This window comes from Aethalodelphis obliquidens, unplaced genomic scaffold (genome assembly GCF_003676395.1).
Source record: "Aethalodelphis obliquidens isolate GAN/ISIS:26980383/991018 unplaced genomic scaffold, ASM367639v1 scaffold60, whole genome shotgun sequence".
NCBI classification, from domain to species: Eukaryota; Metazoa; Chordata; class Mammalia; order Artiodactyla; family Delphinidae; genus Aethalodelphis; species Aethalodelphis obliquidens.
This window is the reverse complement of record NW_020838004.1, coordinates 9,731,291-9,748,930: the sequence shown is the minus strand read 5'-3', so window position 1 is coordinate 9,748,930 and position 17,640 is coordinate 9,731,291. Positions and strand designations below refer to the sequence as shown.

Genomic DNA, 17,640 nt, shown 5'->3' with positions numbered 1-17,640 from the left:
GCAGGTGGTGCTCTGAATCCCCTCTGCTTGTGCACCCCGAAACAATGGTCTTGTTGCCTCTTAGGCAGGTCCAGACTTTTTTCCAGACTCCTTCCTGTCTAGCTGTGGCACATTAGTCCCCTTCAGGCTGTGTTCATGCAGCCAACCCCAGTCCTCTCCCTGGGATCTGACCTCTGAAGCCCAAGCCTCAGCGCCCTGCCCTCACCTGACCCGGCCAGCTGGTGAGCAGAGAAGTCTCTTGGGCTGGTGAGTGCCAGTCGACACTGATCCTCTATGTGGGAATCTATCTGCTTTGCCCTCTGCATTGCTATTGCTGTGCTTTCCTGTGTGGCTCTGCAGGTTCCCCCCACCACCCCCACCATCTCTGCCAGTGAAGAGGCTTCCTATCATGTGGAAACTTTTCCTCTTTCACAGCTCCCTCCCAGAGGTGAAGGTCCAATCCCTATTCTTTTGTCTTTGTTTTTTTCTTTTTTCTTTTGCCCTACCCAGTTACGTGGGAGTTTCTTGCCTTTGGGAGGTCTGAGGTCTTCTGCCAGCATTCAGTAGGTGTTCTGTAGGAGTTGTTCCACATGTAGATGTATTTCTGATGCATTTGTGGGGAGGAAGGTGATCTCCACGTCTCATTCTCCTCCATCTTGAAGCTCCTCCCTCTATTTGGATTTAATTTGCCTGGTATCTTTCATATTTCAGTCCACCAAAGTAAATGAAGTGTTACTGTGAAATATGTTACAGCAACAACCCCGGTGTCTTTGAAAGAAAATATGCATATTTCCTATCTAGCTGAAAAGAGAAATCTCTAAAAGCAAGCCATTTCAAATTTAAGAAAACACAGTATAAATAACCCATGGTGGCTGCTATAGTTTAATTTTAAAGCAAAGGTTGACAAGGAATGTACAAATCTGGATTTCTTAAAGGCAACACTGGTGTTACCATACGAAGCATGTACACATCTGTCCAATTCATCTCATGTGACATTTGGGACCATGCACTTTATAGTTAGGTTAAATAAATTAAAACCACAAGAATATACACTTCCTGAATAAGACGTAGTTCAAAACAGATGTCAGAGTAACAAATGATGTAAAATATTATTATTATATACACTAACATAATACAATAATGAAACATTATTGTTAAAGACACTGCTGATGAGAAGGTATAGGGTAGTGATTAAAAGCATTAGCTTTGGAGTCATACAGACCTGTGTTTAAATTCCAGCCCTGTCACTTACTACAGTTACTTATAACTTTTGTTATTTACTGGGTTGATTTGAGCATGTTACTTAACCTCTCTGAGTCTCAGTTTCCTGCAAAATAGATTGCAACTTGAGATTCCTACCTCATATTTGATTGTAAGAGTTAATATAAGTAATGTGGAGACTGGCTATACTATCTGAAAAAACATCAGAAACTTGAGATGCTAAGTGCATGAATATCTCATCAGAATACCTATGGTTCCTTATTATTACTTGATTCTTCACTTTCCTGTTCATTCTTATACTAGGAAAAATTTTCTACTTCTGCTTCAAAATTTGGCTCTATGTCGTAAAATACAAGGCAGCTAGTGCTGAAAAACTACATCTTACATAAATTAGACACTACCTTTGTGCTTCAGTATTCAAACAACCTTACTTATTTCCCCCACCATGAATTTCCCATACCAAAAAGATTGGTAATTCTCTTAAGCTAGTCAAGTCACACATGTGGGCACAAAGGAAGTAAAAGGGTCAGTTTATGAGAAAACAATAATTATTTGGAAGGTCAAATGTGTGCTGCCTTTGGTGTAACATTAGCTCAGTCTTCTGTCAGGTTTAGGGACTGTAAGGCATTTTACTTACTTGCAGAGGCAATTGAAATTGTGCACTTGAATTGAAGAAGGACTGTGCAGAAAAGCTAACTTTAGGGAGTTAGCTCTATCAAGCTTTCTCTCACTCAGAAAATACATTTTTTGTATTAAAATTTGAAAGAACCAAGGATTTTGATGTAGGAAACTGAGTTTGTTCTCTAGCACTACCACCTGTTGACTGTAACCATGAATAAGTCTCAGATTTACAGTTTACTGATCTGTAAAATGGGTTTCCTGCCTAGGTCCTGCCTACCTGGTAGGTTTATACTGAGAATTAAATGAGGTTATACATATGAAGTCAGGTTGCTATAGACAAATCAAGGATTTAATGATTGAAAGGACTGGGTTTAATTCTCAATTAGAAACTATTTAACTTTTTTTTAACAAGTTCCTTAACTTTTCTGGACTTCAATTTCTCTTTCTCTACAATGGGGATAATAAAGCCTATTAGACAAGATTGTTGTGAGGATTTAATAATACCATGTGTGAAAAGCTTCAAACAAAAAATCCTGTCTGATACTTATCAGTCGGCTGTTTTGTGTATGAGGTTAGTAATAAATAGTTATTGGAGTCTTTATTTAAATTTATTTCACATAAGTTAAAATTTTCAACTAAAATAGAAGTTATCTAAATTTCTAAATTTAAATTAGAATAAGGTTAAAATACAAAATGATCTAAATTGTGAAACAGAGAAGAATGGTTAAATGTCCATCCATCCAGAGAATATTCTACAGGCATTACTAATATTGTATTGTCATGGAAAGATATTTGCCATACATCATCAGGGAGTGAAGAACATAAAGCAAAGTATATGGAATGATCAGTTTTTTTCAATAAAAATTATTTGGAAAAAATTTTGGAAAACTATAACTAAAAAGTGTAGTAGGACTATGGGTAAGTTTTATTTTTGCTTTTGGTGTACCTGTATTATCTAATATATTACAATAGTGTCACATTCATGTACCAAAATAAAATATTAAAATGTTAAATGAAAATAATAAGCATGAAAAAAACTGACCTCCTTCAGCTGAACATATGACCACAATTTGACTGAAAGGTCCATCTCCTTTATTGTTATAAACGCCAACCTTCACTTCAAAGGGAGTAAGAGGAGGGACACTTTCATCTCGATAAATGAATTTTGAAGCTTCAGAAGATGTCACCATTTTCTCCTTCCAGCCACGTGTTCCATTGGGTCGGAAAGCCACAATATAGCCAAAGCCTTCCCCATTCTGAAACTCTTCCGATACTGGCTAAAGAAGAAAAATGCAATTAAATATCAGGAAAATAATTCATCAAAACCCCCACTCTTTCCAATCTAAATTTTTAAAGATTATGGATAACTAGAGCAATAGAGACTCTCCAATCTTTATATTACATTAGAAGCCAACATAGAAAAATAGCTTGACAGTCACTGGAAATTTAAAAGACTTTAAAGGTATAAGATTAAAAAATTAAATGGTATCAGTTGGTATTTAAGAAAAGCATCAGGAGTATTGAAAACTCTTGAAGTGAAACAAATTTGCTCGAACTAGTCATGTATATGAAACAAAGGTCCTTGGATTCCACACTAGAATGTAATATGCTGGGGAAAACTGTCATATGGTCTGGTGGTCGGGAAAATCTTGTCACTGGTAATGCTCTGCAGAGGGCTTTGCACAGAAAATCTTGGTGAAATTAATGTAAGACTTTTCTTCTAGTTTTTTCTCAATTACTGTTGTGCTTTACTAACATATGAAAAAATTAGAATACAGAATTTTTTCAAGAGACTTGTACTCCATGTCTTACATTTAAATTTGTTAAATGAGCATCAATTGCACACCAAAGAAAACAGTAATTGTCATTAACTAGTTAGTCAGTGGAGCAGTTACCAGACATTGCCTAGCACAATGTTTGACAAATAGACACACAATAAACCTTTGCTACATTTTCTTATTTTGAATTTTGATTTGAGAAAAAACTATGTATTGAGTGGAGGAAAAGAGACAAAGCCTATTATATCAAAGTACTATAGACTAAATGTTTATACCCCTTCCTCCCCCACAATTCATGTGATGAATTCCTAACACAATGTGATGGTACTAGGAGATGGGCTTTTGGTAGGTGACTTGGCTATGAGGGTGAAGTACTCATGAATCAGATTATTGACCTTGTAATACAGAATCTAGAGATCTGTCTTGCCCCTCTGTCACGTGAGGACATAGTGAGAAATTATGTTTTATGAACCAGGAAGCAGGCCCTTGCCAGATCTGAATCCACCAATGCCTTCCAGAACTAGACTTCCAGCATCCAGAACTGTGAGAATTAAATTTCTGTTGTTTATAAGCCACCCAGTCTACAGTATTTTTGTTATAGCAGCCCCAGCTGACTAAGACATAAAACTGACAGGGAAGGCAATTCCGTTTAGAGAGGTTTGATCTCAGTGAAGGTCAGGTATTGGGAAGTTAATACCTCTGCAGAAATCAAAAACAAGGCATAAAGTTTTATTGAAGAAGAGGCATATGAACAGAAGAACAGGTCAGAGGATGTGCTCATGGAAGATTTCTTACTGGGGAAAGGAGTTTTTCTATATGTTTCTGTCCATTCTATCATTGTTCTTAGAGATGGTCAGGGATTGGTTGTTTTCTCCAATAGTTATTTCCATCTCCATATTCTAACGCATTGTTCTGTTAGCCACCTAGCTATATTTGATAATAAAGTTAACATTAAAGAAGGAAAGTGGCTTTATGGAAAATAAATGTACCTCTCACACTCTTTCTCCCCAGTTTCTTTCCTTTGACAGAAGGAATTTTGGAGGTCATACAGTGAGGGACACAAAAGAATAAGGGTTTTGGATTCAAAGCCCCAATTCTACTGCTTCTCAGGAAAGTACTCAAGCTGTGCATCAGTTTCATAATTTTGTAAAACAAGGAAAATTATCCCCACTAATAGGATGGTTGTATGAGATAAATGAAATAACCAGTCACTACTCCAGGAAAACCTCAATGGTTTTAGCCTACATATATGTCAAGAGTGCTATTCAATTGTGAAGTAAATAAATATCAAACTAAGCCAAATAAACATCTGAAGTAATTTGTGAGAGAATGTGTTTTAATCATTCAAACTGTATTCTGAGACAGCCTATATGACAGGACAGCACACTTTAGACTTGGTATGAAAATGAGAAAAGTTCATTTTGGAAATATTCATGTGAGTAACACATGCTCAAAGTGTTTCTTAACCTCCTTTAAACAGAAGTTACTCAGTTACTCTATACCAAATACTGATACTCTATGTGTAACTTTCTTTTTTAAGGAATCAACAAGTTCTGACATCTGAGTAGGCTTTCTTACCTCCCAGGCGATGACTAACTCGTGCCTTCTTCCACTTCTTCCTCTTACATTGGTGGGTGTTGTCTTTGGAACTGTCGTTAAAAATGGGCCAAGAGTGAGGACAATACATAGATGTACAATTTAAGTGTCCCTACACCAAGAATGCATCATAACCCTACTTTGGTTGGGTAACATCCCCAAATAAACAAATCAAAATGTGTTTGGAAGTCAAAGTGGTCTTATTCAATATTAAACAAAATGTTTGTGACAAATACCTTGCTTTCAAATATATGTGGGGGAGTTTGATATATATTTTTCATGGCCACATACTGCATCCCCAAACTAGTTCAATTGTATAAATGCTCTGTGGTTACTAAGGTCCAAATCATAATTAACACTATAGTCAAGGACATCTGCTAATGGTTAGTTAAATTTCATCCTACATGTTTTCTTCTTCCTGAGGATGTGAATCTTCTGTGATTTCAGGGCTTGCAGAGTCCCTGGAAAGTCCACAGGTTGACATTAGCCTTACTGCTTTACTAGAACTCCCAGGTGGCTCCAGTTTAAAGAAATCTTAGCAACAGTTCCATGGAGTGAGAACCTATTTAAATGAATAAACATTTTAAAAAACTGTCAAGAATGAACCTCTCTGCAAACTGCAAAATATATAGATACCTGGTGAAGCTTTTTCAAATGTAAAACTATTAAAAGAATAAATGTGTCAAAGGAATAAATTTCCCCTTCACGGCACCAAACCACAAAACATGTAGTTGAAAGGGAATATATTCAAATGAAGAACTGTTAAATGAAGAGAACTATTAAAAGAAATCTTTTTCTAGGCTATGAGCCTGCATTAGCAATTTTACACTTCAGCATTGCCTTTATATCCCAGCATATAGTTTTTAAAAAAATATTGATATACTCATAAACAATAAATTCACTCCCATTTATTACCTACTTGGAGTGGAAGGCTGTTAATTACTGGTAGATATTAACACAGCATTTTATATACTGGAAAAACTGATGCAGAATTTATATGCTATGAGAAAGGAAAAAAACAATTCTTCTTGGACCACGGAGGTGGGAGAGAACACTATCATTGCCTCCATTGAACTAGATGATATTTATTCACCAGGTCCAAATTTCATTTCCTTGACACTTTTCTCCGTGAACATGAGTTCTTGTCTTTCTCATGCACACGTAGAAGGATATATACAGAAGCCGTTACCAATCTTTCTTTTTTCAGTTACATACACATTAAGGATTATTCATATGTGGAGTTCACTCTCATGAATTCCCTCAGAATTACATGGAATTGGATACCCCTTTGTCTCTCAATCAGGAAATCAAAAGGAATTCAACTAAGAAGAATGATGGTATTAGAGCAATAACAGTGAATATGCCTTAATTTATATGAAGAGCAGGCAGATGATTTAACTTGAGTTTTTTACTAGTAGTCATAAGTTATCACTGCATGTAACAATCTATGACACATCAGTCTGCCTTGACACCATGTCTCAAAACCGCTGTTAAAGAGTAGTAGTTTTAAATTCATTTTCTGGTGTATGGTATGAGTAAAGCACACAGGAGGAAAACTGGTTTAACTGTATGTGTAAAAGGGTAGGGCTACACATTTCCAAATATACCCTCAGTGGCTAATCTCAGAGTTCTGAATATTGTGACCATGAGTGCATGGTCAGATAAATAGTAGAAGCAAGTTAATTTGTTGATATGGTGCCACTATGGTTTCTCTTAGTACCATTTGTTTGTAAAATATAAAAAGTTATGCACACACATATGCTTCACATTCATCACTGACAATAATTAACAGGTAAATAATATTACAAGTAATATCTACCACAACCACCTACTTCATCTGTTACATTGGAATTGCTAGTTTATACCCTAAATGTAGGAATTTGAATATTTTTCTTTGAAGATACCCTCCCTATGATCATGGATTTTGTGGAAAGACTAGGCACTGAGCATCCTTTTCTATTTTATTCAGCCCTCAAACATCATCTAAAAAGAGGATGCTTGGAACCTCTAGCTTAGGGTTGGAGAGTAGGCTATAGGCTATCTTGTGAACATCTCTCTCTTGAAGCTCATTAAAGAAGTATGAGTAGAATGAAATTCAAGTGATGATTTGAGGTCAAATCTTTCTTCTGGAGCTTTGGTAGTATTGTTCTATAGTCTAATAATGTTTTTATTTTTTAAAAAGAATATTTAGAGTTTTCAAAAGTTTTAACTTTGTGAGTAAAAAAATTGAAAAGAAACTAATGAAAAATGTGGTGAAATTTTCCACTTTGAGGAACCAAGAAAGCAAAATTTAATTTGTTTCTGTGTGAGTTACTTCCATATCAAATTATCCATAAATGACCTAGATTCTGTAAAATTTCTTTTATCATTTGAAATTAGTCTTTGAAGTCTTCCTACTGCTACTAATTCCTTTTAAGAAGATAAAATAAATAAATGTAAATAAAGAAAATAAAATAATGTAAATAAAGATCATCCAATTTTAATGTATAATAAATGACACAAAAGAGGCACTATAGTTCATTGAGTTTTAATAGTATATGTGTATAAGCACCAACTGTTCTTTTTTAAGAAAGGCTTACTAGATATAATAGGAAATACTAACAGAAAACTTAAGGCTTTAAAGACATGGAAATAACCTAAATGTCCATGGATCAATGAATAAATAAAGTGTGGTGTATTATACAATTGAATACTATTCAGCCATACAAAGAAGGAAACCCTGCCATTTGAGACAACATGGATGAACATCAGCGTCCTTATACTAAGTGAAATAAGCTGGACAGGGAAAGACAAATACTTTATGATCTGACTTATATGTGGAATCTAAAAATATGGAACTGGTAGGAACAGAGAACAGATTGATGATTGCCAGAGGTGGGAATGAAGGGTGGGGAAATGGGGAAATGTGGTCAAAAGGTATGAACTTCCAGATATAAGATAAATAAGTTCTAGGGATATAATATACAACATGGTGACTATAGATAACAATACTGTTATCGTATATTTGAACGTTGCTAAGAGAGAAGATGTTAAAAGTTCTCATCACAAGGAAGAAAATGTACTTGTGTGAGGTGATGGATGTTAACTAAACTTGTGGTAATCATTTTGCAGTATATTCATTATGTTGTTCACCTTAAACTAATACAGTATTATATGTCAATTATATCTCAATAAAACTGGAAAAACAAACAAACAAACAAAAAAGAAAACCTAAGTCTTTAATAGATGCAACTCAGGCATTGTGCTTTGCTGTCAGGATCACAATGTTTGAATTGAGTACTCTAATTCTAATTGGCTTAAATTTCCTAATTACATGCAGATGATCAGTGGAACCCATGCTCATTGGTTTCCTTTTCAAGTTGGTGGTTCACAGTTATTATCTCTGCAGTCAACACTGATTTTAATTATATCCTTTTATTTTTAAAACAACATATTCATGATATGTAGAGGTTTCACTTAATTGTTCAGAGCACTTGTATTGTAAAAGTTCTATAATTCTTGTTAGAAGCATAAAATTAATATAATCAAACATGTAATAAATACTTTCATTGAGTTCAGAGAAATACATATTTACCTAAACCCAAATTTATTTTCAATATAATTATTGAAAATCTGATTTAGAATTAAGCAGCTAGATGCTTTTCTCCCTCCGTTGGCTACTGATCAATGCCATGAGCTTATTAGCTTAGAGAATCAAGTTTACATGCATGGTTAATGAGTTAAACTCTTATTCTTCAGAATTTCTTTTGAACATTAGTCTTCCATGGAGGAATAACGTGATTAATACTTTTCCAACAATCTATAAATGTCTTGCTGTTTTAGTGCCTTAACTGGCATGTTGAAATGTAGACTCTTGTCCCTTTTTATCTTATACATTTGGTTGTAAACGCTCAGAGTGACTAAAATATAGTGTACTACCTTAGTTTAAGTGTGCATGAATTTAAGCTTGAGTCTCAAAGAACTCTTCCTAAGTGTAATAGTCTGAACAAAGTCAATCACACTAAAAACATACTTTAATTAGCATTCAACTAAACAAAAGAATACAGGATGAAATCGTTTACCAATCTCTCTTTTTTTTTCCTGAAAAATTTCCAAATCTATTACAGTAGATGTTTACGTAGCTCATTAAATAATACAGCTTTACTAGAGACCTGGAAGCAGTCACATAATTTAGGAGCAAATCCAGCAGCTGGTTTGGGCAGAAAAGTGCAAAAGAATGGAAGGAGGGAATGGAGGTTGATAATATAGTGAAGGTGGGAGTCAGGAGAGAAATTAAAAAAAAAATTCCTACCTGAATTGAAGTATGTAACATACAAATATTTCAGTTAACTGATTATCATCTAAGCTCACTTTATAAAAAGAGTTAAAGAGCTTCCAAAATTAAAAAAAAATAATACCAGTGGTGTTTCCTAAAGAGTTCAGATAATGCTGTTATTCCTATCAATAGGGTAGCTAAGGTGGTATGTGTAAGTGGTAAAAGTATTCTTCTGAGACTGAGAAAGATCTGGGCTTGAATCTCAGTTCTACCATTCTAGCTGATGGGTTGAAAATATTTCTTAACCACTTTGTCCTTTAGTTGTCTCACGGAGATAAGAATAGTACCTACTTTTTAAGGTTTTCATAATTATGTATCACAGTGCCTGGAACTGTAATTTATAACTATTACCTAATGTTATTATCTACTTCAAAAAGAAAATGTAGTTGTCTTCTATGATAAACACTAAGTTCAGTAGGAATCTATAAACATGTGATCTTGAAATAGACTGTTCTTTTGGAAATCTGGATAATACAGTTTCGACAGTACCATGGGAATCGTGCTTTCAGTTTTGGCTCAGCTTGTTTTAATTTGAAAACCTAGGCAATATATCATTTTTGATTTACAACTTTCGTTGCTAGGATATTTCAGAGAATGTAAGATTTCTCTGATATATGAACCTTCTCATAAATAGCAATAGTCAGGACCACAGGAGGTACGTATAGACAATAAAAGGTGTTTCCATTCACTCATTTTCTCTGAACTTTATTCCACAAAGAAGTAGAAGCAGAGGATAGGCATAATAATCTTTGAGCAAAATTTGTTGGAACGTGTGGTAAAATGAAGAGAAAGAAAAAGGCAAGAGGAAGAAGGGAGGGGTGGGAGGAAGATAACTTGGGAGTCATCACCTTTGGTTTAAGATTAGAATTCCAACTCTGCCACTTACTTATTAGATAACCTTGTACAAGTTTTTAACTCTCTTATTCTGTTTCTCATCTGTAAGATGGGGATAAGCCTGCTTGCTTTAGAGGGTTGATGTGAGAATTAAATGCTATAATGGAAGGCAAGGGCTTAGTATAGGACTTGAAACATGGTTCATGATTTATGACTGGTATATGGCATTATAGGGACTAGGAAGATGGGAAAAGTCTAACTTGAGTGTTTCACATTTACTCCTGGGTTGATAACCTCTCATTACCCTTTTGTCTTTCATGCTCAAGTCTTCTACTGCTCTTCCCTCATCTTGCTATTAATCAGAAAGGGGCATGCCTAACAATTAACCATGTTTCATTTAGAAGGGCATTTGTTAAAGTTACCATCTCTGTTTGCAAAGTGTCTCTGAAACTGAAGATATATTTCTTGAATATATTTTGCAGAAAAGGCTTTCCTGGACCAAAGGGGTTTCATGATTTAAAATACTGTCTGCTGTATGAGCCATACTATTATCTTCTTTTTTCCTAATTATTGAGATTTGGTCTTAGAGGTCTGTTTCTTGCTATGATTTTTGTCTGCTCTTAATGTTACTAAGAACAATTTCTTTTATTTAATATAATTAAATTACTCATTGAGTTGAAGAAAGTTATAATGTTCATTTAATAGTATTTTCTTTTAGAGTTTCCCAATTATTTCAGTTGACTGCTTTACATTTTTTATATCATATATATTTTTTAGAAGCGTAGACTAGAAAGACCTTTAAAAACCCCACAGCTTTATGCCTTTTCTCTGTACACACCAGTGCCTGACAATAGTATGTAGATTTTTTAATTGCCCCCTATAAATAATTCTGCCTGAGTCTCATTTGGGCTGGCCTTCAAAGCTCCATTAAATGCCATTTACAAGGCCAACCCACATGCCCCTGGGAACATTAATTCAGCCCCATCTTATAATAGTATTTTATTGTGTTCTTTCCATAACTTTTGAACTCAGTGAAGTTTCCTAAGTAATTATCATGGACAAGAACTGTGAATATACAAATATGAACAAAGCAAGATCCTTTCAGAAGTAGGAAGGTAATGTACAGGGAAAGAAACTGTAGTAGGAAGTTTAATGAGTCTTTTCTGGACTTGGGATGAGACACATGTAACCTCAGATGCTAAAATGAGGTTGGTTAGACAAAACCACAGAACTACTAGGAAATAGAGAAAACCAATTTCATGATCCTTTCCCATTACCCCCCTCCAGCCATATATATAAAATTTTAGCTCAAGCAGTGTTTTGGAAGAAGGCTGTCAGCTTAGCAGATGGATGTGCTGTTGCATATCCCTCCATCCCCAGCTCTCTCTAGGAGCAAAGTGGGAGTATCATTTCCCCCTCAAGCTAAGTGACAAGAGAAGCAAAACAGCTGATGAGGAGATTACAGATGCTTACCTCTCACATCCTGGCTGGATGCTGTTGAGCTTCAGAATTATGTAAGATGGCTCAGCCCTGCACTATGCTACTAGAGCAGAGACCAAAATAGTTCTTGAGAACATATGGCATTTCTAGAGTTTGGCAGGTCAGAAATGCGAAATGATTATCATGGGCAAAGCAGACACTGTGGAAGGTAGGTTTGAATAAGCCTGTTGGTATCACAGCCAATGAAGCTGCCTGCTAGGAGATAGGATAGTCTCTTAAGAAACCAATGTACTCCGAGAATGAAAGAAGCAGAATGTGGACAAATGCCATCTCCTGGAGCACTCAACATTTACGTGAGAACAACAAATTGCAACACGTGAAGTCATTTTTCATTTTCTTCTTTTCTGACCTGGGAAGTGACCAGAATAGCAGTTGGAAGGTCAGGGAGGAAGTAGAAAGAAGAAAGAAAAGACAAATCATAACCCTTGAGTCAAGGCTGTGCTGGGATGGAGGGACAGAAACATGGAACTGGATATGAGATGAAAGTGTTTATTAAGTTAATATAGAATTTTGTTGTTGTTGTTACGTTTTGGGTACTAGATGTTTATTTCAGACTCTTTTGTCACCGAGGTCAATAAACAATCAAAAGGTTACACATATCTATTGTATTCCAAGACAAATCTTTGCAGGAAAAAAAAAAATGTACCTATTAGAACTTACTATTTCAGCTCTACCTGGAGCTATACACATGAGATATAGATATTCAGTTTCATAACTCCCTAGTTCCAAATAGACCACTAAGTATTTAAAAAGAAAAAAAGAAATAAAAGAAGCACACACAAGCCACTAGTTATACTTGAATGGCTAATACATAGGGTAGTTTGAAAATATTGAGAATAACCTCTTCTCTATTTTATTTATTTATTTATTTAATTTTTTAAACATCTTTATTGTAGTATAATTGCTTCACAATGGTGTGTTAGTTTCTGCTTTATAACAAAGTGAAGCAGTTATACATATACATATGTTCCCATATCTCTTCCATCTTGCATCTCCCTCCCCCCGACCCTCCCATTCCCACCCCTCTAGGCGGTCACAAAGCACCGAGCTGATCTCCCTGTGCTATGCGGCTGCTTCCCACTAGCTATCTACCTTACGTTTGGTAGTGTATATATGTCCATGCCACTCTCTTACTTTGTCACAGCTTACCCTTCCCCCTCCCCATATCCTCAAGTCCGTTCTCTAGTAGGCCTGTGCCTTTATTCCCGTCTTGCCCCTAGGTTCTTCATGACTCTTTATTTTTCCCCTTAGATTCCATAATATGTGATCGCATACGATGTTTGTTTTTCTCTTTCTGACTTACTTCACTCTGCATGACAGACTCTAGGTTCATCAACCTCACTACAAATAACACAATTTCCTTTCTTTTTATGGCTGAGTAACATTCCATTGTATATATTGCCACACCTTCTTTATCCATTCATCTGTTGATGGACACTTAGGTTGCTTCCATGTCCTGGCTATTGTAAATAGAGCTGCAACGAACATTTTGGTACATGACTATTTTTGAATTATGGTTTTCTCAGGGTATATGCCTAGTAGTGGGATTGCTGGGTCGTATGGTAGTTCTATTTTTAGTTTTTTAAGGAACCTCCATACTGTTCTCCATAGTGGCTGTATCAATTAACATTCCCACCAACAGTGCAAGAGGGTTCCCTTTTCCCCACACCCTCTCCAGCATTTATGGTTTGTAGATTTTTTGAGGATGGCCATTCTGACTGGTGTGAGATGATATCTCATTGTACTTTTGACTTGCATTTCTCTAATGATTAATGATGTAGAGCATCCTTTCATGTGTTTGTTGGCAAGATGTATATAGTCTTTGGAGAAGCGTCTAATTAGGTCTTCTGCCCATTTTTGGATTGGGCTGTTTGTTTTTTTGATATTGAGCTGCATGAGCTGTTTATAAATTTTGGAGAATAATCCTTTGTCAGTTGCTTCATTTGCAAATATTTTCTCCCATTCTGAGAGTTGTCTTTTTGTCTTGTTTATGGTTTCCTTTGCTGTGCAAAAGCTTTTAAGTTTCATTAGGTCCTATTTGTTTATTTTTGGTTTTATTTCCATTTCTCTAGGAGGTGGGTCAAAAAGGATCTTGCTGTGATTTATATCACAGGGTCTTCTGCCTATGTTTTCCTCTAAGAGTTTGGTAGTATCTGGCATTACATTTACGTCTTTAATCCATTTTGAGTTTATTTTTGTGTATGGTGTTAGGGAGTGTCTTAATTTCATACTTTTACATATACCTGTCCAGTTTTTCCCGCACCACTTATTAAAGTTGCTGTCTTTTCTCAAGTGTATATTCTTGCCACCTTCATCAAATATAAGGTGACCATAGGTGCATGGGTTTATCTGTGGGCTTTCTATCCAGTTCCATTGATCTATACTTCTGTTTTTATGCCAGTACCAAACTGTCTTGATTACTGCAGTTTTGTAGTATAGTCTGAAGTCAGGGAGCCTGATTTCTCCTGCTCCATTTTTCTTTCTCAAGATTGTTTTGGCTATTTGGGATCTTGTGCATTTCCATACAAATTGTGAAATTTTTTGTCCTAGTTCTGTGAAAAATGCCAGTGGTAGTTTGATAGGAATTGCATTGAATCTGTAGATTGCTTTGGGTAGTAGAGTCTTTTTCACAATGTTGATTCTTCCAATCCAAGAACATGGTATGTCTCTCCATCTATTTGTATCATCTTTAATTTCTTTCATCATTGTCTTATAATTTTCTGCATACAGCTCTTTTTTCTCCTTACGTAGGTTTATTCCTAGATATTTTATTATTTTTGTTGCAATGGTAAATGGGAGTGTTTTCTTAATTTCACTTTCAGATTTTTCATCATTAGTGTATAGGAATGCCAGAGATTTCTGTGCACTAATTTTTTATGCTGCAACTTTACCAAATTCATTGATTAGCTCTAGTAGTTTCCTGGTAGCATCTTTAGGATTCTCTATGTATAGTATCATGTCATCTGCAAACAGTGACAGCTTTACTTCTTCTTTTCCAATTTGGATTCCTTTTATTTCTTTTTCTTCTCTGATTGCTGTTGTTAAAACTTCCAAAACTATGTTGAATGACAGTGGTGAGAGTGAGTAACCTTGTCTTATTCCTGATCTTAGAGAAAATGGTTTCAGTTTTTCACCATTGAGAATGATGTTGGCTATGGGTTTGTCATGATATATGGCCTTTATTATGTTGAGAAAAGTTCTCTCTATGCCTACTCTCTGCAGGATTTTTATCATAAATGGGTGTTGAATTTTGTCGAAATCTTTCTCTGCATTGATGGAGATGATCATATGGATTTTCTCCTTCAATTTGTTAATACGGTATATCATATTGATTGATTTACATATATTGAAGAATTCTTGCATTCCTGGGATAAACCCCACTTGATCATGACGTATGATCCTTTATTGTGCTGTTGGATTCTGTTTGCTAGTATTTTGTTGAGGATTTTTGAATCTATGTTCATCAGTGATATTGGCCTGTAGTTTTCTTTCTTTGTGATATCTTTGTCTGGTTTTGGTATCAGGGTGATTGTGGCCTCATAGAATGAGTTTGGAAGCGTTCCTCCCTCTGCTATATTTTGGAAGAGTTTTAGAAGGATAGATGTTAGCTCTTCTCTAAATGTTCGATAGAATTCGCCTGTGAAGCCATCTGGTCTTGAGCTCTTGTTTGTTGGAAGATTGTAATCACAGTTTCAATTTCAGTGCTTTTGATTGGTCTGTTCATATTTTCTATTTCTTCCTGGTTCAGTCTCAGAAGGTTGTGCATTTCTAAGAATTTGCCCATTTTTTCCAGGTTGTCCATTTTATTGGCATAGAGTTGCTTGTAGTAATCTCGCATGCTCTTTTGTATTTCTGCAGTGTCAGTTGTTTCTTCTCCTTTTTCATTTCTAATTCTATTGATTTGAGTCTTCTCCCTTTTTTTCTTGATGGGTCTGGCTAATGGTGTATCAATTTTGTTTATCTTCTCAAATAACCAGCTTTTAGCTTTATTGATCTTTGCTATCACTTCCTTCATTTCTTTTACATTTATTTCTGATCTGATCTTTATGATTTCTTTCCTTCTGCTAACTTTGGGTTTTTTTTTGTTCTTCTTTCTCTAATTGCTTTAAGTGTATGGTTAGGTTGTTTATTTGAGATGTTTCTTGTTTCTTAAGGTAGGATTGTATTGCTATAAACTTCCCGCTTAGAACTGCTTTTGTTGCATCCCATAGGTTTTGGGTCTTAGTGTTTTCATTGTCATTTGTTTCTAGGTATTTTTTGATTTCCTCTTTGATTTCTTCAGTGATCCCTTGGTTATTTAGTATTGTATTGATTAGCCTCTGTGTGTTTGTATTTTTTACAGATTTTTTCCTTTTATTGACATCTAGTCTCAGCATTGTGGTCAGAAAAGATACTTGATACAATTTTAATTTTCTTATATTTACCGAGGCTGATTTGTGACCCAGGATATGATCTGACATGGAGAATGTGTCATGAGAACTTCAGAAGAAAGTGTATTCTGTATTTTTTGGATGGAATGTCCTATAAATATCAATTAATTCCATCTTGTTTAATGTATAATTTAAAGCTTGTGTTTCCTTAGTTATTTTCATTTTGGATGATCTGTCCATTGGTGACTGTGGGGTGTTAAAGTCCCCTACTATGAATGTGTTACTGTCAATTTCCCCTTTTATGGCTGTTAGTATTTGCCTTATGTATTGAGGTGCTCCTATGTTGTGTGCGTAAATATTTACAATTGTTATATCTTCTTGGATCAATCCCTTGACCATTATGTAGTGTCCTTCTTTGTCCCTTGTAATACTCTTTATTTTAAAGTCTATTGCGTCTGATATGAGAATTGCTATTCCAGCTTCCTTTTGATTTCCATTTGCATGGAATATCTTTTTCCATCCCCTCACTTTCAGTCTGTATGTGTCCCTAGGTCTGAAGTGGGTCTCTTGTAGGCAGCATATATATGGGTCTTGTTTTTGTATCCATTCAGCCAGTTTATGTCTTTTGGTTGGAGCATTTAATCCATTTACATTTAAGGTAATTATCGATATGTATGTTCCTATTCCCGTTTTCATAATTCTTTTGGATTAGTTATCATAGGTCTTTTTCTTGTCTTGTGTTTCCTGCCTAAAGAAGTTCCTTTAGCATTTGTTGTAAAGCTGGTTTGGTGGTGCTGTATTCTCTTAGCTTTTGCTTTTCTGTAAAGGTTTTAATTTCTGCATCAAATCTGAATGAGATCCTTGCTGGATAAAGTAATCCTGGTTGTAGGTTTTTCTCCTTCAACACTTTAAATATGTCCTGCCACTCCCTTCTGGCTTGCAGAGTTTCTGCTGAAGGATCATCTGTTAACCTTATGGGGATTACCTTATGTGTTATTTGCTGTTTTTCCCTTGCTGCTTTTAATATTTTTTCTTTGTATTTAATTTTTGATAGTTTGATTAATATGTGTCTTGGAGTACTGCTCCTTGGATTTATCCTCTATGGGACTCTCTTTGCTTCCTAGGCTTGATTAACTAGTTCCTTTCCCATATTAGGGAAGTTTTCAACTATAATCTCTTCAAATAGTTTCTCAGTCCCTTTCTTTATCTCTTCTTCTTCTGGGACCCCTATAATTCGAATGTTGGTGTGTTTAATGCTGTCCCAGAAGTCTCTGAGACTGTCCTCAGTTCTTTTCATTCTTTTTTGTTTATTCTGCTCTGCAGTAGCTATTTCCAGTATTTTATCTGCCATGGCACTTATCCATTCTTCTGCCTCAGTTATTCTGCTATTGATCCCTTCTAGGGAATTTTGAATTTCATTTATTGT

At 35.4% G+C, this 17,640-nt stretch overlaps 1 protein-coding gene across 1 annotated transcript in view; it reads right to left on the bottom strand.

The window, feature by feature from the left end:
• The window catches only part of CNTN5 (contactin 5), a 514,136-nt gene that overhangs the window by 47,939 nt on the left and 448,557 nt on the right, over positions 1-17,640 (bottom strand). Inside the window, exons 16-17 of the mRNA XM_027087760.1 lie at positions 5,178-5,248; positions 2,864-3,098 (exon numbers count right to left, since the gene is read on the bottom strand). Of these exons, the coding sequence (XP_026943561.1) occupies positions 2,864-3,098; positions 5,178-5,248 (306 nt within the window). The remainder of the gene's footprint in view (positions 1-2,863; positions 3,099-5,177; positions 5,249-17,640) is intronic.